A 23,887-nucleotide genomic window follows, 5' to 3' on the forward strand; every position below is an offset into this window, starting at 1 on the left:
CAGTCAGTTTTTACACTTATAGACATTTAAGATAAGACGCCTGATCCCAGTGTCGCAATCTAACAAAAGTCTGTTGCAGAAGTGACACACTCTAATGACCCCTAGGGCATCACACTTGCGACAGAACCGATTCATGAATTTCCAATTGCGGTCTGGCAGGAAAATCGGGATGTTGATACCTGTGACAAAGAGGATTCGTTGAGCTCCTCCCCTCGTGTGCTGCTAACATGTTTCCAGCACTGACTGGTGTGTAATAATTAACTGTTTTGCCAGCCTCCTCCCGCAACCTGTTTTTTGAGTTTACATCACAACCCCAGCTGGCTTAAAGGCAGTGGATCAAAATTTCATCTGTCAAATGGACTGTTCCCGGAGCCAATGAGCGAGTTCCTCGTTTTGCTGCGCATCCGTGGGTACCCGAGGTAATGCGTCCTACCAGGGAGTCTGGGCTACGGGAGGAAGCGGGGGTGAAGGGGTGGGGGTGAATGGGGAGGTGCGCTGTCATTGTCTGCAGACTGCGCATACACACATAGCTTAAAGCCAGGTGTTTATCGTCTCCGGCCGTTCTCAATCACAAGCCGGAGAATCCAAGGGCCAAGGGAGCGGGTGACGATCTGGGACAAGATCAAACAGTGCGACAAATGGAGTAATCGTATCGTCCAAGTCAGTTTAACTACTAACCCGTGTTTCTATTTCAACCCTCCGCCCTTCTTGCTCCCATGTGTATAGAGTAGTATTTATCGATAACATTTATAATTGTACATTTTCTGTACTGTTTATTCATAATATTTATAATTGTACATTTGTTGTATTGTTTATTGATAACAGGTATAATTGTACATTTTTTGTAGTAATTTATGATATTTAAGTCACATGTAAGAGAGAGTCCCGAGGGCTTTTTTATCGAGCACTTAAGCCCTCCCTTTTGTGATGATCGACGGTGTGTGAGGTTTGCTGCACTGTCCGGTCTGGTGATGTTGACTCTCACACATTGAAGCACACTGCACAAAGCTGAGTCTATTCTCTGGCTGTTTTCATTCGACCGCTCCTTCCCTGGACCGCCTTCATTAGGAATGCACCCGAGCCCCATGCGTCCAACTAGGAAAACAAACAGCGTCCGATCACAGATGTATCATATTTGAAACATCAGTATGTATGCAGGGGCCTGTTAATTTAAATGCGGCAATTTGGATCGGCGCTTGTACTGACCGCCCACTGTCAAAGCACATTGCCGTCGAAGCAAACTAAAGATTTGAACCGGTCGGTAGGTGAAAATGTGGGTGAAAATTTGATGTGCACTGCAAATGTATGCAACGTGTACAATTACATTTTCAATACAATCCATATCCAACAATGCAGTTGTTGTCATTTCCTCAGTGCTAACAATCCCTTCGTCCACGTAAAAGAAACCTGCAAAGGTGACAGTGTTGTTATAGAAGTAAATGGCCTTTTTTTACAAATACATGAAATATAACTGTTACAGAGTGAATCTGACTTCTAAAAACATATAGAAGAAAATATTATGAAAAGTGGTTATTTAAAGATTCCACATTGCTGGTCTCTGCAGTACACTGGGACTTCTCAAAATCTGAGCACTGACTCAAGATATTGACTTAGGTTTATGAAATAATTTAACACTTAATGAGGCAGCTCTACAGCATTACATATACGTATCCCACTGCAGTCTGGTAAAATGCTTCAGGCATGCAGGTGGATTATTAGGTGGGTTAGACAGAGAAAGTGATTACCGGTCCAATTATGCACCCAGCATGCGAGCCCCCTTTCACTTTTAGAAACAGTGTTTATTTTAGTTTTGTTTTCCTCATTGTTTATTTTACGGCACGTCAATTTCCAAATATGTCTCCTACAAAGTCACTTACTCCACATGCAGCCCCGGTGAAAAATACCCTACAATATTTTAGGGCCTGGCATGATACTAAGGGGTGTTATATCTTCACAGAAAGAGGACATGTATGTGTTTATGTGAACACTAGGCTACACCCAGAGCTGGATGGGTGGAAGATTATTGAGTCCGCTCGGCCCTAAAAGCAGTGCACTCACCCACAGCCCACCAGAGGACTTCCTGTGACAGCGACCATTGAGACAGTCAGTGGCAGCCCCTGCAGTGTTGGGGTGGGATGAGCTCCATGGGGTCCTCTTAGCATAGCACCCTGGCTGGAGAGCTCCTGAGTGAATGCAGAGGGGGCCCATGTTCTTTGCGGGGGAGGGGGGCTCAGTTTCGTTACACCACTGAACACAGGTCTGCCATTATGCGGAAGAAGAATAACTTCTGTTTTTTAATATTTTATTTTATCCAGGAATACGCCACCCGCTCGCTTCCCCACCCCATTCAGAAGAGTGCTGACTGGAGAGTCTTGAGAATGGTGGGCTGACCCCGAGCCCTATCTGCACACTTCACACAGCCACGCCAAGCCAGCTGGGGAAGGGCCGGCAAAGTACTCAGAAATCACCACGATGGGCTGTTTCACACAAACCAGCCTGGGGCGGTGGAAGAAGGACCTGGCCCAGTGTGCACCTGAAATCCACGACATGGCCAGACCGGGGCCTTTGCTCTCCTCCATCTCTCACCAAACGGTGGCCCTGAAAACCCTCAGGCATCTGCAGCAGCAGAAGGGCCTGTGCCCTGAAGGCTCAAGTGTGCCTGCAGTGGCACTAGATGGTGAAGGTACACCTCATACGGATCGAGGTGGAGTTAACAGGTCAAGCGCGGTCTGTGACACGGTCAGCATCTTCGCCAGGGCAGAGAGCGACCCAGAGCGGCAGTGCAGTGCCATGACACCCCAGAGGAGCGCCCAGGAGGAGCTGCGGGCTTCCGCGCCCTCTAGCCGCCAGAGGACGCTCACAGATCGGCGCCTGGCTCAGCGGACTTCATCTCACCTAAGCGGCTCCAGTCCAGTGACCAGGACCCTGGCAGAGAGGGCCTCAGACAACAGACTTTCCAGGGTGACAGAATTAACATCCCAGCTTCTGTCAGTGGAGCAATGCTTGCTGAGCCTACTCGCGGAGAACCAGCCTTTCAGCGTTCATCTGAAGGTAGGGTCCCTTGCCACCTTGCTTCTTGATTTGTGACGTCGGCAATTTATCACTAGCGTGCAAAGAGTGTTCGGATATGCAAGCACACCCCCTTGCAAATAATTAAATACTGTCCACTTGCGTCTACCAGAAAATCAGTTTGCTTTAGTAGCTCGGGTAAGATTTCAGAAGGCGTTAATGATTTAACAAGTCTTCGCGATATTTGTCAGTAAGTTGCCATCTTTTCTTGTAGGCTTCTTGTACTTAACAGACTATTGTTAAACACTTAACTCACTATTAATATTGTCTTTCTTTGGACAGGCGTGGTTTAATGAATTCTTAGAACACTAATGAGAAGCTCGATGTTGAGAATTGGAAGCTAGTAAACATTCCGCATGATACACGGGCATGTTCGCCTGCCCTGAGTGCACAATTGCAGGAGTATCTGATATCCGACTTTGGCCCTCGTGTTACGCTAATTTAAGGGTGTGTGAAGACAATAGAGGCCCAGGCCTATCCATGATGTGAGGTCCTTCACCTGTCTTGTGACCATGAGGGATGCAAAAAGCGTGCCCTCTTTATGGGTATTGGACGGCTATCTCTGCCCTGGGCATAAGGCAAAAAGCGGTGGTGGCAGCGTACCAGGTTTATAGAAACGATCAGTAGTGTGGCCTGACTTTTTGGTCAGTGCCAAACGGAGTGAGGCCTGATGGCCCACTTCATTCCAGTATTGTGTGCATGCTCAGAGGCTCATGCTGGCATCTTTTATTTATGTTGAGTGTGTATGTATATGTTGTGCATGTAACACATGAATGGTGTATGTGAATGAGCCTGAGTAATGGCGGCCAGTGGAATCCATTTTGGATGCCCCTGGCAGAGCACAAGATGGAGGGTGAGAATTGTTCTCCCAGACAATGCAAGTGTGTTGCCTCCAGTTCTGTTGCTGGAGGGAGGAGAATCAGTCACTGAAGCAAGGAGAAAGGAGACAGGGCTACCTTTAGAAATTCCATGAGGGATTTTGCTAGCATAGAGCTGGTGATTAGTCTTCCTGAGCACTGCCATTTGTTGGATAGTAGAGGTGAGGCAAGAGATTTCATTTTGTCCGGTGTTAGGTGATGAAGTTTTTAGGTGTGAGTTGCTCTTTTTTCTGTCTCTGATTCCTCCTTCAGTTGAAGGTGCATAAATCTCAACTTCATTATTCCTCTTATGTGGGCGCTTCAAGAAGGAGACATGCTTGTGAGAAGCATCAGTCTGCTCAAGGCCTGTTTCTGGAGAGCAGCTTGAAATGGACGTTCAAAAGAAGAAGCACTCTAGATGGATTCTGCTGTTTGAGAAAATGGATCCACCCACCCTGTCTAGAAGTTTTGTATAAAAGTTGGACCCAAAACCACCCCACTGCACCAGTTCCAAGTCCTTTATGGGCATTGCAAGAAAGCGTTTCATAGAGTTCTCAAATGACTATAATGCAAGCAGGGCTGGTGTCTACCTGACATCCAGCCTCCCAGAGGTTAGGGGCTATCACCTGAAATTGCACTTTCTGCCGGAGACAGTGTGGATCTGCCTGAAACACCTAGTCACCTGCCTGCTGATAGAGGGATATAGTCTGCCTGGCCCTGCAGGAGGAGAAACCGTTCAACATGGCCTCAGTGGCAGAGGGACATTCAGAGGATCATGTGTTGAGGAGACTCCCCTGGTATCTCACCTCGGTACCTGGTTGGAGCTGCAACCTCCTTGACCATAGTAAGGCTGGACGGAATCTGCAACTGTTGTGATCATCAAAGGTTTGGAGTGGGCCTGCAACTACCATGACCATCAAATGCCCAGATGGGGGCTGCCACTACTGTGATCATTGTAGGCATGGGCTACAACTATCGTGAACATTGTAGGACCAATCATGTCCACAACTGTTGAGACCACCGTTGGCCCAGTCTGGGCTGTGACAGTCCTGGACCCAGATAGGTCCACATCACCGTAACCATCTGAGACTTCTGTGGCCGTGTCTGCACATCTGCTGTCAAGGCTAAAGAGACGGAGGCTGGGAAGGCTCACATATGGACAAGGCCCACACCCAGATTTTCTGGTGGCCAAGCACACTTGCTCCATGGCCTCCATAGGAGATGTGCAGGAACTCGTCCAACCCATAAATAGACAATCAGGACTGAATGATGTCTACCAAATACACTGAGGAAGTAAGACTTGAAAATGAGTGCTTATTTGACTGTGAGAGATAAGAGGTAGCACTTATGTTCAATTCACACTGTTACCCTGTTTCCCAGAAAGGAGGTGGGGGACCCATGGTTAGAGGGCCATCCAAGAGGGATTAGTGAATGGATCTGGTAGGGTGTTGTGCCTCTAAGAACAATTGCACCCAAGGACTGTAACTTGAATATCCAATTGGATTGTGTAGTATTTAGTGCAATTGTATATTTAAAAATACTTTATTTTCTCAAAAGACAAGCACTGGGCTATTCATTAGTGTTAACGTGTTGGTGAATTGTTGAGTGCCGTGCTTGAGCACTCCACACTACCTCTCTGAGAAGCTTGTGACGGCTCACCCCTGCTACACTTAGGGTCAAGGGTGGATGAGATTGTACTGCAGAGTCATAGTAGGAAGGTGCCAGGTTTACCAGTAGCAAACATCCTCTACCAGTACGGTTGAGGCACAGTAGCCCCTGCTTGCCCTGTGGCTCCTCAAACAGGGTCTGACAATAAATGCTGTATACGGTTTTATGTTTAATAGACTACGGTCTCAATAGACATGTTTGAACTGAGCTGACAATTCTCAGCATCATTTTGCAGATGTATGTTTCCCTGTAAACAGGAAGCAACCGATTAATTTTTTGGTGTATTTTCTTTGCTCTGTAGACCTTCTGATGAGGAGAATGACAACCTTAAAGGGAACAGGGACGGATCTGCCCTACAAGCCACAGTATTGGGTGACCTCTCTACGGAGGTAGATGTTTTTAGGTGTGCCAAATTGGTGTGGCAGTTTTTGTGATGGGGAGTGTACTGTATTCAAACAGGTACACCGTGCTCACCTGGATCATGGCTGAGAACATCTACTGTCATATATGTAAACAATATAATTGATGAGAGCGGTCAGTCTCAAACCTGCAGTTATAGAGCTAATGGCCTCACAAAACAGTGCTAGTTCAAGGTGAGTCACGTAGTTCCACGTGGATGTAATTTTGAAGATAGTGCAATTTACTGCTTACAGCCAAAAAAGGAATTAAAAGTCAGATTTCCATTTTCAACGTTTTACAATGACACAGTAATGAACCTTACAAGGATGAATTGCCGAATTGACCCTGTCGACATTTGTGTCTGTAACTTACAGCCCTCACACATGTCAGTAGAGAGGGCATAGGCCATTGAGCAGTCTTATTGGCAGCAATAGAATATTTTGAAGCTACAGTCTAGCTCACTTCACAAAATATTGACCCACTCGAACGTATAAAGCAACTTGAATAAAGGGAGTATAGGTCAGGAAATACGTGCCTGTGTGGAACGAAAATGGCTTGGAATAAAAGCACAGAAAGTGATAGCTGGAAAAATTGCATTAATCTCAGCTTCAAGCAGCATTCCAATCCATTCTTTTATGGCTCGACTGTACCATATGATGTAAGGTCCAACCACGTGCAAAACAATTTTGGCTCTATCCTGCACAAGGTGGTTCTCAACGACTTGCCAAACCAGATCCTTTCTAAATAGGAATGCAAGCAATCCAAGACAGGTTATGGTCTTGTTGGGCCTCATCAGTGAGGTGCAGTTTGAGTCCTATGGCACAACCCAAATCTTGGCCTTCCCATTCCATTTAGGGAGACTCACTTATGCAGCACAAAAACGGATTGATGGAATACTTGAATACATCTCTGCCACTGGTAATTGCTCTGGGCCACATTTCAGCCCATCATTTTTTAGCTTGTCTATGCCTTTGCATATAGGGGCCAACCATGTGAGAATCATTTGTGGTTCCACCCCACATTGGACTATCTGGAGCAAATTACCAGACCAGGTCTCTTCTGATTGGGAACCCATTTAAACCCAAACTGTTTTTGGCATTGTTGGGCCACATTAGTGAAGTACATCTTGAGTATTATGGCACAGCAGGCTCAAGATTCTTGTGTAGGCATTTCTTGTGTTTCCATTCCTTTAACTATACTGATACATTGCAGTGTATCTGAATTATGACTATACCTAGCAACACGGTTCTGTGATCGTAAAACAATATTATACACCTAGATCGTCTTCCTGACTTCACCCAGGCTGGATGAATGCATTAGAGAAGTGCCATATCAAAGAAGCAGGAACTCTGTGAAAAGTGTTAGATTTCTCATATCTTGGTGGGAAAAATGACAAGAAGCATTGGCAATGCAAAAAGTCTAGGTTATGAATGGACTGTCAAGCCAGACATAAAAATCCTCTCCTAGTGATTTTCACATAACAACTGCACTGTTAAGTCAGACCATAAAAAAAGAATACAAATGAGATTTTTATTACCACTGAGACACAGAGATAAACTCTCTGGACTATCCCAACAGTTTACCTGTGTAACACCCTAAAGTTTGAAAGGAAGAGTTCACAATTTTCTGCCAAAAATATATAACTAAGATTAGACAAATTTGTAACAGCGAAATTCAGATTTTTTTTTACACTTACCATTCCTGACAGGGAATTCAAACTTTAAATCATTTGTGTTATTTTATTACCACTTGTATAGCGCTATATGCCATTAGTTTTGCTGTGTACTACACCGCAGTGTTTCGGGATACAGTCAGTGACACAGCTTTAACGTAGTGTAAAAGGCCATATATTTAGGACAAGTTTGCATCAAGCAAAATAACTTTTAACATGATCAAATTAACTCCAACTTTTCAAAACCCCACCCTTTTGAAACTTCTCCCCAATCTTCCTTTTCACTCATTCCCCCACTTTTCCTCTGTTCGCCCATCTTCCACTTCCATACACTCACACATCTCCCTTTCCTTTCATCCCCAGCCTGCTGCGGTCCTCCCCCATGCTGTCATCCTTTACCTGCTTCTTTTTTCCCCCGGAAGGGTAGCCAGACCCGCATCTGACTCTCCACCCTCCCCCATCCACTATGACCTAAACCCCAATAGCAACCTGCCCTAACTGGCACACTCTAAACACCCTCACAACAACACACATCCTTTCCTACCCCTTCTAAACTCCTTATAGTGTAGGGCGGGTGGGTGGCCAAATTTCCGAGCGCGCGATGGGCAGGCACGGAAGAGGCCGTTCCCTCCCCTAAACCTCCTATATATCCCCACCCAATGATCCCTCCCCCACGTACCTACCCACCAATCCCGTCCCTCCTGTCCTCACTTCCCTCCCGAAGACTCCCGTGGAGAGAAAAGACTGCGTCTCGCCCTCCACGGGGCCCTCCATTCTTAAAGTGGGCACCTTTTTATACAGTTCTGGGATTTCCAACTGTCAGTGCTGAATGACTGTTTAGTTGTGTTATGTGTTAAAAAGTCAATCAAACAAAGTGATAAATCCATAGAGACAAAAGCGTACACTCAAGATGTAGTGTGAAGAAAAATCATAGAGTGTTTTAATAATAAGTTGAGTTTCAAAAACAAAACTGGAAGAGCCTGAAACAGGAAATAGAGCCTGTGCGTTTATGAGCAGTAGCAGGCCGGTATCTGTGTACATAGCAGGAAAACTGCTTCACAAATTTTCGGGATTGCTCATTATACATTCAGAGGTGGTTGTTCCTGGGCGCGGGTGTGGAGGCTAAATGCGGCACGCCTGGAGGGTGGAAGGCACGTGGCCTCAGAAAGCACTCCGAGTGCTTATTATCGTGTGTCTCGCTCGCCCTGCCATGTTTTTTTGCTGATTCACACATTTAGTTTTGAAGTTTCGTTTCTTTTTTCTTCAATGGACGGTGTGTTTGATATGTTCCGGGAGCGCTGGTTTCAGCCTGTTACTTCACAAGACTTGAGCAGTATGTGTTATTTTTAGGTCTTCATTTACTAACACAGTTGTTCTTCAGCGTTGCTGGGTAATTTTTTTTTTTTAGAGAACTGGGGATGGCCTTCTGGACAAACCCATTGGAGGGTTGAAGGATAAGGGGTGGAGAATGAGATGATGAACTATGGTAGTACTGGCACTCAGTATGTCGCACCATAAACCCACAGGACAGGGTGTCGTCACTCAGGATCGGGGTAGCTGGATTAGGAACAGGAGAGGGCAAAAATAAACGTCACTACCAGCAAAAAAGAATTCTATTGGAATCAGAGTAACATTTTAAAATGCGATAGATATTGGAGTCACCGAGTCCCAGTGAAGCGCACAACCCACGTTCTTAAAATGGATTGAATTGGCTGATAAAGATGAAAGGTCTTCCGCTGGCGAACCTCATTTTAGGTCTGGTTTGATCGTTGCTGTCGGCATAGCTTGTCAGCAAAACACACATAAAGGACCTTTGGCTTCTTTGGGTCAGTTGCCTTCAGGCATTAGTTCAGTGGGGTGTCCATCATATTTTGTAATTAGCCGTGTCATTTCGCAGATTTCTACATTTGTTACCATTCGTTACGTTGTATGTTAAAAAGTAGTTTGCACCCACGTGTGAAGCCATTCATCTTATCACAGAAATACACATTGCTTATATTATAGTAGCAGCATGGAGACACAATGAAAAATGTGGATAATGTGTGAAAACAGCTAACTGAAAGCTGGTTGAGTGTGCATTTGTGGTTGGCAATTTCTCATACTGTGCTCCTGATTTTGCTAGTCACAATAAGGCATGTTACCTACTGCCCCTGGCTGCCGGCTCCACTGTAGGAAGGCAGGGGTGGGGGAGCGGTGGGAAAGCTCTCCTAGGGATGTTAGCATGGACCTGAGGGATCCAGAGGAGAGCAGAGTATGGGCTGTAGCAGGAAGCTCAGCACACCGCTCTGTGATCAATGTACGTCACACACTAGATCCTTCTGAAGTATCTGGATGTCATGCAGCCTTGGTCTGAAGGCGACATACTTCGATCAGTGTCCCCCAAGAGGTCAGCCTGAAGCTCAATCAGTGGAAGTGACCTGGATGACCCATAGTTTGAGCCCGCTTAGCTGGGTGGCTCAGAAGAGGGTCCTGCCACTGGGCCCATTTTGGGCAAACCCCTTCACATTGCCAAAGGTTTCAGCCAGTTTTAGCTGGCTCAGCCAAGTTCTGTTGGGGGGAGAATTTCTTCCACCAATAAAGAATGTGCCTGAAGGTACTGGAGAATGTTTGAGATGTAGGTGATGGGAAGCTTCACGTGCTAGTCTTTCATTAAATGGGGGTGGGTAAGAGGATGTAGAATGATCTGTTGGCCTCTGTTCATAACACCCACCTAAAACCGCCCGATCCAGAAGTAGTGGCAATGTGCAGTCTTTTCTAGGAGTGTGCAAGGGCAGTGAACTGTGGATTTCTCTTATTATGACTCATGTCCAGACTTACATATGCAGACAGAGCACCATTTTGAAAGTGATTATTTCCTCTTGCCTGTCCTAGTCTTGGTTCCGAGGTCTTTTGTAACTTTCCACAGATGTCCTAATCATTCTCTTTGAATTACCACTTCTTTAGGTTTCCTGTTAACCAAACCCCTTTGATTTATACTAAATTTATATGTATAATGTACTGACTGGGGCTCTCAGCCAGCACTCTTCATCCATTGGTCTGTTATGGAGTCTTTCACATTTTCTTCCTCCTACTAGAATATTTTGTTTGGAGCAGTGGTCCAATCCTCTTCAGCTGTTGGCTAACTTTACTGTGAGTGATATCATTCTTTTCTTTCACAGGGAGCGCATCCACACAATAGGCAATGTGGAATTTTTGAGACTAAAATAATATTTTTGTTTTTAGCCATTGTTTGAAAATTGATGAGGGCTCGACAGCTTCCACAACAATAATATTTTGAAAAAAACACAAAGACACCAAAAAATAATTGATAGGTCGAAAAGACTGCCAGCCAATGCCAGTTTTTCCAATAGAAAGTTTGAGGGATGCATTCTTCAGTCCACTTGATCTACCATTGACCAAACACTTTTATTAACGGCTTAGAAAGTTTTAGAACATTCTGTAGCATACTTAGCATTCTGAAAGAAGCTTGCACATTCATTCAGTCTTCCTTGCCCCCTGGAACCTACAATTTCAGTTGAATGGATGTGGTAAATTTACTGAATTTTCTGACTTTACTGATGAGTAGGTGAAGCCTCACCACAATCAAAATAGATTATTTACTGCTTCTTTGCAGAACGCTCCTTTTAGAAAGACCCTTTATTTGGAACATCTGCAAACTTCATACGGCATTATGATATAGGTGGTTCTAATTAATCTCAGTAAAATAGAGTTCAAGCATCTGGGGCTTGGAAAGTCATCGTGCCCCACGGACATTGTGCTTCAAGAAGCTATCAATATTTTTATGGGTCCCAACTCTGCTCAGTCAATGCCGGAAATTCAATAATAATAACACAGATGATATTCTGCGCATTTCAAAGTTATCAGCAATGTTCAGAAAGGTTGCAAACCTTTTCAGGGTTGTTTATTAACTCAACTTTGGTCAAATACAATCAGGGCAGCGAGGTGCACACCACAAAGAGCCCAAACACCCCAGTCCACTGATTTTTATCGATTCCGGCCAGCAACCCCCTTGCATGAGGTGCTAACTATACATTTCTCGAAGTGCTCAAGTATACTCACTAGTCTGGAATCAAGCTGCATGAACTATAATCACTACCCTCTTTAAGTTAGAACCGAGGACAGACGGAAGCTTCCTTCTTCAGATAAATATGCCACTTAACAGGCAATGGATTGTGGTCCTTGAGATCTTGAACCATTGGCTAAAACGTCTACCAGTTCTCACCATAGCAGGAAATCTCATGTACTTCCATGAAAATTCACAGCTTTGCATGGCTTTATATAATTTAATGAGTGGACTATTTACCTCTGTTTGGTGCCCTAATTTAAAACATCCTTGCTAATTGTGCCATATATGGCACAACATTTTTTCAGATATTCCGTCCACATATTGTCCATTGAAGAGTAACAAACACAGTCCTTTATTGGGCACAGTTGCAATGTTCTCCAGGTGTTTTAGTGTATTTGATCGTCCTAATCCTCAGTGAAATATTGTTCAATCTACTAAGGAAGGGCTTCATACCATACAGTCCCACTGTACAGACAGAAAGATTGCATTTCATTTCAGGGTGAGGTGCTGTTCCTCAGTTCAGTTTTGGTGAAATATCATCCTGGTAATGAGGTACGATCCAGCATATTACTATTTAAAGCTATGAGCTGTGAGCTTTGTTTTCACTTTCCAGATGGTATTGCGTTAATTTGGTCAAGACCCTGCCCTCTGAAGTTACCGATTACTAAATGTATTCCTGACGCTAAAACAAGAACACTTTAAACTAGAATCATTTCAAATCTATGATTTAATGGGAGTAGTATGCACACACATCTTGCCTAAACCAGCACTCTGCCAAATACATCATATTTTGTGAACACTGCACAAACAGCTAGCTGTTGAGCAAGAGTTGAGAAAAGGACACTGGGGAATATATCCTGTAATGAGAGATTGTAATCTTAAATTATGTTGTCAAAGAAAATTGAGCCCACTTTAATTATGCAATTTTATCCAGGAATTAATTGGCGATAGAGAAAAATGAATTGATCTTTCAGAGAAGATGAAGTAAATTGCTGTGTTTCAAGTTTACTGTGTGTCTGTGGAACAGAAGGAGAGTAACCGATCACCTTAATGATGCAATTGTTCAAACAAAGTATGTTTAATAAAGTAGCCTCTTTATTCTTATTTGTTATCTTATTTCATTAATTGTTTGGTCTGAAACCACACGGTCATATCATGCTGTCTTGAAAGCCCTCTAGAGAGTTTTAAAGATCAGCCTGCAAAAATCTATTCCTCCTATCTAAGGCACTCCATTGTCATTCACCGAACCACCTTGAAAATCTGATTAACTTGTGTCTACTGAACAAAAGCTTCAGGCCTTCCAAACAGTGTCTTTTGTCTGCCTGACAAATCAGATATGAAACCTCTGCTGTCTGATTCTTCCGTGATTGGATCTCCTCCCCGTGTGTCACCCTACTAGCACATATGAAATTAGGAAGATCCTTAAAGACTCACCTCTTCACCTTGGCATTTGGGTTATCCTGACTTCGTCTATTCAGGTCTGTTAGTCTCTTTCCCTTCCCTGGTCAGAAGCATCAGACCAGTCCTGCTTTTTACGTTCAGGTTTTGCAGAACTCTTTTCTTCAAGTTTTTGTAAGAATTTGGGGATCATTTTAATTGAATCTCTCTCCCTGCCAATCGACAGATCAGCTTCCCTGTGCCAGTCTCCAGCTGCTGTTCTATTTTGATCCTTCTACTATGTTCCTACACAAGGAAGAGCTCTAGCGCTACCATAGAGTGGTTAATGCCACTTTATGAAAAAAAAGTACAATTAAAAAAAACAAAATAAGCACCTGGTAAATCCCCTGTTGAGAACGTTTTAAGTTCAGAAAGGCTTACAATCTGTCTCCAGACCTTTTCTGAGTATTTCTGGGTTAGGGTCCAGCACTTCTTGCCCAGATCCTTTAGTGAGGAGTATCACTTTAGCATGAACAGGAAAACTTTTCTATAAATGTTGTCTATCTTTGTTTAGTTTTTTCGTGCTATAATCAGCTTTGTGTCCAAGAATGTTCCCACTGCTTTCGTCATTGTTCAGATTCTTTTTACCAAGATATCTGCTCAATCTCTATGCCACCCAATTCACTGCATGGGGTGCTTACTATACATTTCTTCAAGTGCTCTTGTATACTCCCTGGTCTGGAATCAATCTGCATGGCCTATAGTCACTACACCTTGAAGTTAGAACTAAGGACACCCCAAAGCTTTCTGCTCCAGATAAATATGTCACTTGACAGGCAATGAATTAAGGTCCTTGAGATCTTGAACCATTCCCAAACGTGCCTACCAGTTCCCACCATAGCAGGAAATCTCATGTGCTTCCCATGAAAAATCAGAGCTTTGCATGACCTCATATCATTTAATAAGGTCCCTTTTAACTCAGTTTGGGGCCCTAAATCAAAGCTTCCTTGCCATTTGTGCTATAGATGGCACCACACATTTCCACAAATCCCACCCACACGTTGTCCATTGCAGAGGCCATAAGCAGTAACTCGACCAGTATGAAACTACACTGCAGTGCATACCCTGTGTGGAATATTGCCACAGCACACACTACCACAGACAGATAACATCTGTTGTCACTAGCATTCTATGACTGCCCAGATACAACCATCATCCATTTGGCTACCGGTTAAATCAATTTTTCAATAATTAGCCCAATGTAAAAGAGCTCTGTACGTTACTGAACATTTTACTGGAGACCAACCCAGTTTAAAAATAAGTAGATAAAGCCAATAGGTGTGACATATTTTAAGGAGGAAGTATTTTTTGTTCAAGTCATTGTAGTGACAGCATTTTGTTTTGTGATGTTTGTTTGCATTAGTTTGCAACTCTTTGAGATTAGTATGTTAGTATGTAGCTCAATTGAAGGGAATCACCACGGAAATACAACAGATACCTCATGTTTTGAAGAAAAACAGAACTAACTTTATATCAGCGTACAAGGTGGTAAGCCTTTTGGCATAAATTAAGCACCCAATGTACTGTATATATTAATGACGTAAGCTTGCACCACCCCATGTGAGGGAGGCGTGACGTGAACATCAGAGGTGATGGAGTGGCTCTTCATGCTCTTTGTAGTTGTGCTGAGAAATGCACATATATAAATAATGTCAACACAGCTCCCTGGCTGCTAATGGGATAGTCGAAACTTCTCATGTTCTAGACTTTAAAACCCAACACTTAGATAGCGTACTTGACTACTGACCCATTTCAAATGTTCCCTTCTTAGGTATTTTTATAGGAAATGTCTTGCTTCAACAATGCTGCATCCACCACATTTCCCACAGTCTACTCAACCATTAGCAGTTAGCACTGCACTCAGTGGTGACTATGGGAATGTTTCCACAAACATCATTGAGAGTTAATCGACTGGTGGCTGTCTAGAGCTTAATTGCCTTGTGGAAAAGGCGTAATTCTAAACCATCAGGTCCTTTTTTCTGTATGGCAGCCACTCACATCATCACTGCGACCTGGTCTTCAGAGATGAACACTGGAGAATTCTTGATGATGTGACTGCTGGTTATAGGAGAATAACGATCTCAGCTCTATTAAGCCACACTGGAGAAACCTAAAGAGAAAAGGGGGCAAGATTTTTGTCCATTATTTCATGGAATTCTAGAAGATTCCTAAAAGGGGGTGGTATAACTAGAAATTATTTATCCTAATCACGGATGGTGACATTTTACATGGCTAGCCCAAGATACCTAAAAGAAGATGGCAGATCCCTTCTGATATCATTTTCTGTTTAATACATTTATAAGGAGACAGGTTTCAAAGAAGGATGCATTACAACACATTTTGGAGCTGTTTTTCAATGTGTTAATTTATCTTGTTGTTGTCTTTCCCCAGTTACTTACAATCCAGCTTTTCTTCAGGACCAGTCTCCATTTTCTCCAGTAATTTCCTTCAGACTCTATTTCCAGTTTCCAGTTCATCAGAATCAAGTCTTCCAACCTTTTAGGATCTCCTCTAGCTCAGTCGTCAAACTTCCTTAATGGAGTTTTTTGCTTCAAGGCTTTTCCCCCATATTTGGTGTCTCTTCTGAGGGCCATCTATTACATGTTCATAATTCATGAGTTGGCATCATGGCTGATTCTCTTGGCTTTCTCCATATAATCTCATATTGGTGATCAATTTGGTGATTCTATTTTGATGAATCTCCTGGAGACAAATACTAGGGGTGAATAAAAAAGTGATTTGTGCTAAACCAAAAGTATGCCAATGGCGCTGTTATATTGTACAGACAAGGAATAAAAAAATATAACAGATCCACTAGCAAGTGCAATTTTGGACAGCTATGGAGAGGGGAAAGTAGACATTAAATAATGGATGGGGAAGTTGTGTTGCTATGTTGTGGTAATATGGGGAAGACATTGCTTGAGGTGGAAAGCTTGGGCAACAAAATGGGATGTGATGTGATGTAGTAAGCTAGACAGTCATAGGATATGAGGGACAGGACTAGATAAGCATTCTCAAGGAAGGCAGAACAAGTTAGCAGATGAACATGGTAAGAATAGACAGAGGGAAACTGGCAAAGGGGAAATGGGTGTACTGGGAGTGTAGTGGAGATCTGTGGAAATATGGCAGTTGGTTCTGCAGAACACATGATATTTAAGGTGAATGTAGAGTATCTGTGGGGAGCATGGCAGGGGAGCAGTAACTATTAAGAGATTAAATTAAATCGGTGCTGCAACATTGAAATTTGCTTTCCCAAGATGAAGTGGCATTTTGCATCCGCCTTCTATGGTGTATTTGTACAGGGGTAACCTAGAGCCCATGCTGGTGCAGCTATAGTACCCAGCCTTAGAGTAGCCTTGCCCTAGAGTCGGCGTGAATGGCGATGTGTGGTAAGAGGGTGATTTGGCAGGTCAATTGACAATAGTGCTGCATTGATTGGTGAAAGTCTGACTTAGAGGGTGCACAGTAAGAGGCGGAATTGTCAAGGTGAGAGGTGTAAGTGTACAATTGGAGAGTTAAGCTTTAGCTAAAGCATGTCAGACAACTGAGAAAACGGCATGTGTGCAGGAATGCACTCTACTTTTAAATATGGAACCTGACAGGTTTGGACAGCCTGAATTCCACTGGACATCTTGTCTTTCTATAACAAATATAACTATTGTCCTACATATCCATTTCACAATTACTTCTTTCTGAGTAGCATCTGACAGAGTTAATTAGGTCATATGCCAGCATACTGACTATGTATTGCATAATTAGGTTTAATTTCTTCAGTACATCCTATACGGTATTTTGAAAGTGCAGCAGGGTAATTATTAGTTGTAAGTGTACTACCATTTCTACAGCATTGTGTACACTTGAGGGGAGTAGGATACATGACTAATACATCTACTAACATACTCCATTGCATTTTGTTGTTAACCCTTGAAGTGATGGACTGAAATGAATAAGCATGCTTGGAAATGTTGTTGCTTGTTTATTCCTAACTAGTAATTATCTTGGGGTGAAAAGACTTTATCTCTGTGAGTACAGATCTCATTGTAGAAGATTAGAAGAGGGTTCTAAGTAGTGATAGAAGGCCAAAGTGAGTCATTATGCATAACATAGAACCAGTCATTAAAAATACCATTTTTAATTGGTTGAGCATCACATTTATTAAATACTGGTTGAGCTCAAGTCCTTCTGTGATGACTGCAGGTGGTGTCCCCACTATTCTCTTGGAAAGTACAACACACCCTCCCTTACGCTTCAGGATGGGGTCAGGGCCCCTGCTTATCTCTTTGTCTGAGGATGGAGAACCAAGAATGTAGGGAGGGTTGCGGGTGCCTCTGTAGAGCAGAGGGTGGGGACGGGGTCAGATGCCCATTGACAATGGTCCCTTTAAATTCTGCATGTTCATTTCTCTCATAACGTCTTCTCCTTTTGTGCACACTGAATCTGGGGCACTGAACACAGACAGCAACATTAAAACTGCAGGATGTGTGTTGCCTATCTACAGTCTTATGAAACTACAGGTGGAGGACTACCAGGGCTGAGCTTTGAGGTAACCCCTAGATGATGATGCACATTTTCTGGAGAAACTGGCCTAATTTAACTAGGTGACTGCAACTTTGTCAGAAGGAATCAAATCATTGCAGGGATGTACCACTGAGGCCCATTAATGTTGCCAGATGATCAAGGAACACTTTGTGATCAACAGTGTCAAATGCGGCTGGGAGATCTAGTAAGGCATAGTTGGTGCCTTAGTTGCTTGTGTTGAGTAGTTCTTCATTAATGTTCATAAGCATGATTTAATTTCCTCAGTGACACGTACATCCAGACAGAAAAGTATTTAACAAAACATTGGCCTAAAGATGTAGGAAGAATTTGTGGGTGACAACTGATTCTTGTGCTTTGTAAAATAATGTCAGTTGAAGATTAGTCAATCATTTACAATAGTGCTTCTTAACCTGTGGACACCTACTCAGGGGGTCACATCTGTTTAACAACTAAGTAAAAGCAGACTAATAAAGTATGTGTACATGAAAAATCAATACTTAACACTTTAAAACGCTTTGTAAATGTGAAGGAATTTGACATTTGTGGCTTTCTTTAGCTTGACTCGCGGGAGCAGGACAAGTACAGTAAACTGAATGTAGTATGGATTAGTGGTGGCCTCAATTGAAGCAATGGCAACAAAAGCAGAGCATGCTTTAAGAGAAAAAAGACAGACTGATATTCAAGAGTCTGGCATACTGCTTTTTTAAATTAAACCTCATTTTGAGAAGCTTCAACCTTCCCATTGAAATTAAAATTTCAAATCGTGTATTTTCTTGTCTGTAAATTAAATAAAATATTTCATAATTAGTATCTTTAGTTGATGTATACTTGTTTCTGTATTGTATGTGTATATTCTTTTGAGATTCAAGTTGCGGACATCACTTAGGCTGGGGTCCCTGGTTTCCAGTAAAGATTAATTAGGGGCAGAGATGTTTTAAATCATGGACAAAGTGGGCTGTGGCCCAGGACCCCAGCTTTTCAGGGGGGGGCTGATAGAGCCAGATCTGTTCTTCAGAGAGCCTTGCCCTGATGACTTAGAGTAATTCTTAATCAGATTGTTTTAAATACTGTTTTAATTTAATTTATTTTTAATGTGGGTGATATATGAGTCTATCACAGACATTTTGCAGAGCAATGTTGTGTTTCATGCAACATCCATAAAACAGCTTCTTTTAGCTCAAAACAGGACCTCATGTATGAGAAATGGGAGTGTGTCACAAAGATTACTTGCAGTAATATTAGTGAGCTGCTGCAGTGTTACGATATAAAAAAGTATACTATATAAAAATTAGACGTCACTATCTCTGAATATTAGATGTAAACGCATTTGGACTTTGGACGAGTGTGCCTGTGCACAGTCAGTGACCTGCCCAAAGGGGGTATGAAAGAGCTCAAATTAGATCATAAATTCAAAAGTATTCCTAACAGGGCCCCCAAACATATGTCTGGCCCAGGGCCCCCTCAATACTTAAGATGTCCCTGATTAGGGGCCATGGAAGCGAAAAGGTTAAAAAGTGCTGATGTACAAGATTGTCAGGACCAGTAGAAGGTTTCTTGGATGATTACATGTTTTAAAGCTTTAGGAGTGCCCACAGGGGAAAGGAAGGTAATACTTAGGCTCATGGGGATTGGTGCAAGAGCAGCAAGACCCATGTCGATGACTTTAATATTGCATGCGGTCCATGAGGTTGACGTTTTTTTTTAAGAAAGGCAAGGATTTCCTTATATCTAGTTCAGTGATATGTATGAGCTCATAGTGGATGAGAGTATAGAAACTGTACTGTGGGCAAGAGGAGGCAGAAGGTTTATTTGACATCTCAGTTATTCTGAATCACTGACACAGAAGAGGAGGTGAGCGCAATCATTTGGAGATGTGGGCACTCATTATCTGGAGCACCTTTGGAGCAGCATGTATTAAGCTTGGTTATGGTCCATCCGTACTCACGCTTGCTCTAAACTGCTAAAATGGTGCTGCACAGAAATGCTTCTTAGTAGCTCACATTTAACCGAAAAGTAGGCAAGACCTTATAACCATGCAGGTACTATGAGATACACCTGGAAGGCATTTGTTGGGCCTTTTGGCGTTTTTAAAGTTGAACATAAAGCTGCACTACCATTTGAATGCATGATCATAAACTGTTTCTTTTTTTCTTTTCATTACACTTTATTAGTTACATGTTGTGACAAATTGAAGTGCATGTATTCACAGAAGTGCACCTTAATTGCAGTGCATAATAATAACTGTGAGTCAGTGGGTATTTTCAGTTAATTAAATAAACAATGTGTCATTGTCTAACAGAATTTCTTTTGTTTTCTGCAGGATAGCATTGAATTTCGAAACATTTGCAGTCATATGGCTCTGCAGCTGGAAGGACAGCACTTCGATAGGGATCTTATAGCTGCACACCACTGCTTGAAGACCATAGTCACGAAGCTGATCCAGTCCCTGGCAACATATCCTCCAGACTTCCATGACGATGCACGCTCAGCTCTGAGAGAGATCTTGCAGAACATCCCTGACATCTAAGATGGCACCAAGCCCCACTGATGAGAACATCTGACCATCTGCATCAAGGGATGATGCAAAATCAAAAAGAAACATTTCAATGTATTTAATGTGTACAGAGGACACCTCCTCAACTCTTCTGACTCAGTATTACCTTTCCCGGGAGATCTGAATGAGAGCCTGAAACAAAGTTTGGTGGATAGGTTTCAGGGTTCTGCATACACATTTGCCGTGTACGTGAATCCTGGACCTCTGCTGGAGTTGCCTGGGGGGGCCTAGTGGCAGCTGATTTCAGCTGAGAACATACAACATGTGCATGTAAACAGTGCATTGATTTATAAACAATATGTAGATCCACACAAACTTTACTCTGAAGCTTTGCCACATTTCTTTCCGGTGGAAGGTTCTCGATCAATTCCTTTTCTGTTAAGCAATGTGCAATGCTTAGAAAAGCATGATTTATTAAAGCACATCCGATTCTTGGGACCCAAATGTGAAATGTCTCTCATTATGAATAGGGACATCACTGTAATAATTTATTACAAACAGTTCCCTTGTAGCAGAGGTGATCATACCTTTTTTGACTACTGACCTATACTTCTGAATTCCTGCTTCCTGCGTTGTGCATTCTATACTGCTACTGAGCTCATTCTGCTTACCTTCTTAGTTTATTCACTATGTTTTGCAAATACTCACCAGACAAAATCTTACAGTTCCTTTTGGCGAGACGAGCCTGAGTTTGAATGACAGATCTTGCCCGCACAGTACTGCTCTGTGAGGCATCATAGGGAATAACACGAGGGCTCTTTCTTGCCTGCACTGTGAATGTCTTTCTTTTTCAATGTGTGTGCGGAAGAGACCCACTACAAACTCTGAGATTATGTCTTACCACCAAGACACAATGGCCTCCTCTCACCTGTCTCTCCATCTCACTGGATAGTCGTGAAACTCTTTGCTTTCCCGTGTGTGGTCTCATGCAAGAAGGATGCTCTAATGTTGCAGATTATGTGCCGTGCATTCTAACATACTGACAAGCTGCCCACAAAGGGCAGGAAGCTGTGAAATTATGTTGGGCTCTTTTTGTACAATATAGTATGTAACCACCTTTACACAATATTCTTAGAAGCTGTCTCTTGCAGATCACAATTGAATATATTGGAAGTGTTACCACCACCACAACGTATTTGTTCAAGATGGGAAGACTAAAGTTTATCTTTCATTGTGTTTCCCTAAATATAACAACAGCCTCTCATTGGTGTCGTCAGGAGGTTTATAGGAAGATGTTCTTTTGCGCCAGATTTGTTTAAAAAAGTTACTTTTTCTCAACTTTATTGTTCCCTTGTTTTTATTGCCTCCTTGTTTCAGATATTGAAGGACAAAGCAAAACTATCCATTACAAGCTTTCCTTCCCTTAAATTAATATAACATTCTAAGCTTACACCCCTCATTACTAGCCAAAATGGTACTTAGACTTCCACCAGAAGGCTAGTATCATTTGCACAAATTTGCGGGAAAAGCCCTACCTCGTTAAGAAATCGCAAACACTGCAGCATTTCTGTAAGTGAAGATCAATCCATTTGTGCTTATGATCCATGTATTTTAAGAGGCTATAGGGCATGCTGGACGTTTTATAGAATGGCTGCACGACTTGTTGCTTTAAATTACTTTCATGGTTATTGTCATATCAGTTGGAACCGTTTATGAGCCAATATTTATTCATGTTTTTATGTTTACACATAGTAAAATTAATATTTATGTCTGCTTTGTCTGCATGTGGTCTCGTTAATCTATTATCTGTTATGCTACAGGCTAATTGTTTAGTTGCATGAATAATATAACTAAAAAGTGTTGTGGTTTGTTGTCTCAAACGGAGGTGTTTTAAACTTGGTAAAGTTTTGTTCTTTTAGTATCTCATAGTAACCATATTTATTGTGCAAGTTGTAATTCTTTATTTTAATGTTAACTCGTTGTTTTTAATAATAAACAACACATTTAGGGTTATATGTACACATAGTTTTTGCAGTCAGAAATGGGCCCATTTGCGACCACAAAAAAGCAATTTCTAATGTACATTTGCCACATTGCGATTCAGTAACTTGTTACCGAATTGCCATTTGGTTTAGTGAACCCGCATTTGGGTGGGATGTGTTTAGGGAGTCCCTTCCATATACAGAATCTAGTGGTATGTATACATTTTTTGCAACCGCATTATGGTCACAAAACATTCATAGTTTACTGACATCTCGAAGGAAATGCTAATTATTTGCAAATGGGAAGGAGTCTTCATTGGACTCCCTCCCCTTTCAGAATGGTCAACAAAATATTTTTTAAGAGCAGGTAGTGGTCCGACTGACCACTGCCTACTCTTAAAAAATGAAACTGTAAAGTTTCATTTTCTGTTTTTTTAAACACAAAGGAAAAATGGCTGCATTTAAAAAAAGGATATTGTTATATTGAAAAGCAATCACAGACATGATGGTCTGCTGACCCCAGCATGCCATTATCCCTGTAAGGCTACAATTCCTAATGGGTTGCAAACCGCGACTGACCTCATTAAAATTCATGAGGTAGGTCGATTTGCAGCCCACTAAGAATTGCTTTTTAAGACTTGGATATTTTCTTTCACTAGGAATTGCGATTTTCGAATTGCAGTTCAGTAAGAATCACAGTTAAGTAAGAATCACAATTAGGAGCTCGCAACCCTTAAGAACTCACAGTCCCTAAATTTTGTACATATGGCTCTTATTCTATTTGTACTGAAAGGAAGAAATCTGTAAATGAACAATCTTACTTCACTGATTATCCAGGTACTTTTCCCCATTCTAGGATTTCACAATCATGTAAATAACAATGCTGATATGGCAACATCAGTTATTATGAAACACACTGACGTATTAAAAATAGTATGTAGTAATTCAAAGCAAGTTCTCCACTTAAAAAAGTCACAGGTTTATGAAACACTTTTTGGTGTACGTGAAGGAAATTGTATTAATATTACATGAAGAGTGAGGAATCTGGGCGGTAAGTGACAATGCAGCATCACTATGTGCATAAGGTTGGTATACACTATAGTACATCAGTTGTCAAAGCTGTTGCACCTCTCTACTGCATCTTTGGCTCCCCACATTGGAGTGTTTAGAGAGACACTTTTTGTGTAATTTGCCTGGGTCGAATATCTTTTATGGCCTGATGAACCTACATCCCAAATTTGTCGACCATATTCATAATTCATTCTTTATACCTGGTTGTTCTCCCATAAAATCAAACAACTTATCAGTTTGTCCACTTGGATGGTTCAAGGTTTTATAACGGTGGCTTTGAAACTGAGGGCAAACCTTTTCAATGGCCTGAACGGTCCTGTTGACCCTTGTTAACTTACTTGCTGGTGTCTGTATTAAATTATCTGCAGTCAGACTTTTTTCTCCATTACTGGTGACACAGACAGGCGGTACATTGCTTGCTATATTGCTGTGACCCTCTATGGCTGCCTACTTCACTGGTTCTGTTGTACAATGAGATGTGGGGCTTGGACTAGGGTGACATTGCCAACCTGTAGTTTCTTAATTTCTGAACTAATATAACCCTCTGAGGAAAGTACTTGTATGTGCTGGTAATCACATTCAGAAGGTGACTGGTCATCTGTACTGGATACTCATGACAAAAGCTTAAGGGAG

General features: G+C 42.2%; 1 protein-coding gene across 3 annotated transcripts; it reads left to right on the forward strand.

Annotated features, from left to right (window-relative positions):
• The first annotated feature begins 285 nt into the window (after nucleotides 1-285).
• DLEU7 (deleted in lymphocytic leukemia 7) lies at nucleotides 286-21,974 on the forward strand. Of its 3 annotated transcripts, none has more exons than XM_069205349.1 (3): nucleotides 286-419; nucleotides 2,316-3,051; nucleotides 20,028-21,974. In XM_069205349.1, the coding sequence occupies exons 2-3, from the start codon at nucleotides 2,473-2,475 to the stop codon at nucleotides 20,232-20,234; spliced, it is 786 nt and encodes a 261-aa protein (XP_069061450.1). In that variant the 5' UTR covers nucleotides 286-419; nucleotides 2,316-2,472; the 3' UTR covers nucleotides 20,235-21,974. The 3 variants fall into 3 exon arrangements, with proteins under 3 accessions (XP_069061450.1, XP_069061449.1, XP_069061451.1); XM_069205348.1 differs by lacking the exon at nucleotides 286-419 and adding an exon at nucleotides 456-660; XM_069205350.1 differs by lacking the exon at nucleotides 286-419 and adding an exon at nucleotides 456-643.
• The last annotated feature ends 1,913 nt before the right edge of the window (nucleotides 21,975-23,887 follow it).

This window comes from Pleurodeles waltl, chromosome 8, assembly GCF_031143425.1.
Source record: "Pleurodeles waltl isolate 20211129_DDA chromosome 8, aPleWal1.hap1.20221129, whole genome shotgun sequence".
In the NCBI taxonomy this organism is placed as follows: Eukaryota; Metazoa; Chordata; class Amphibia; order Caudata; family Salamandridae; genus Pleurodeles; species Pleurodeles waltl.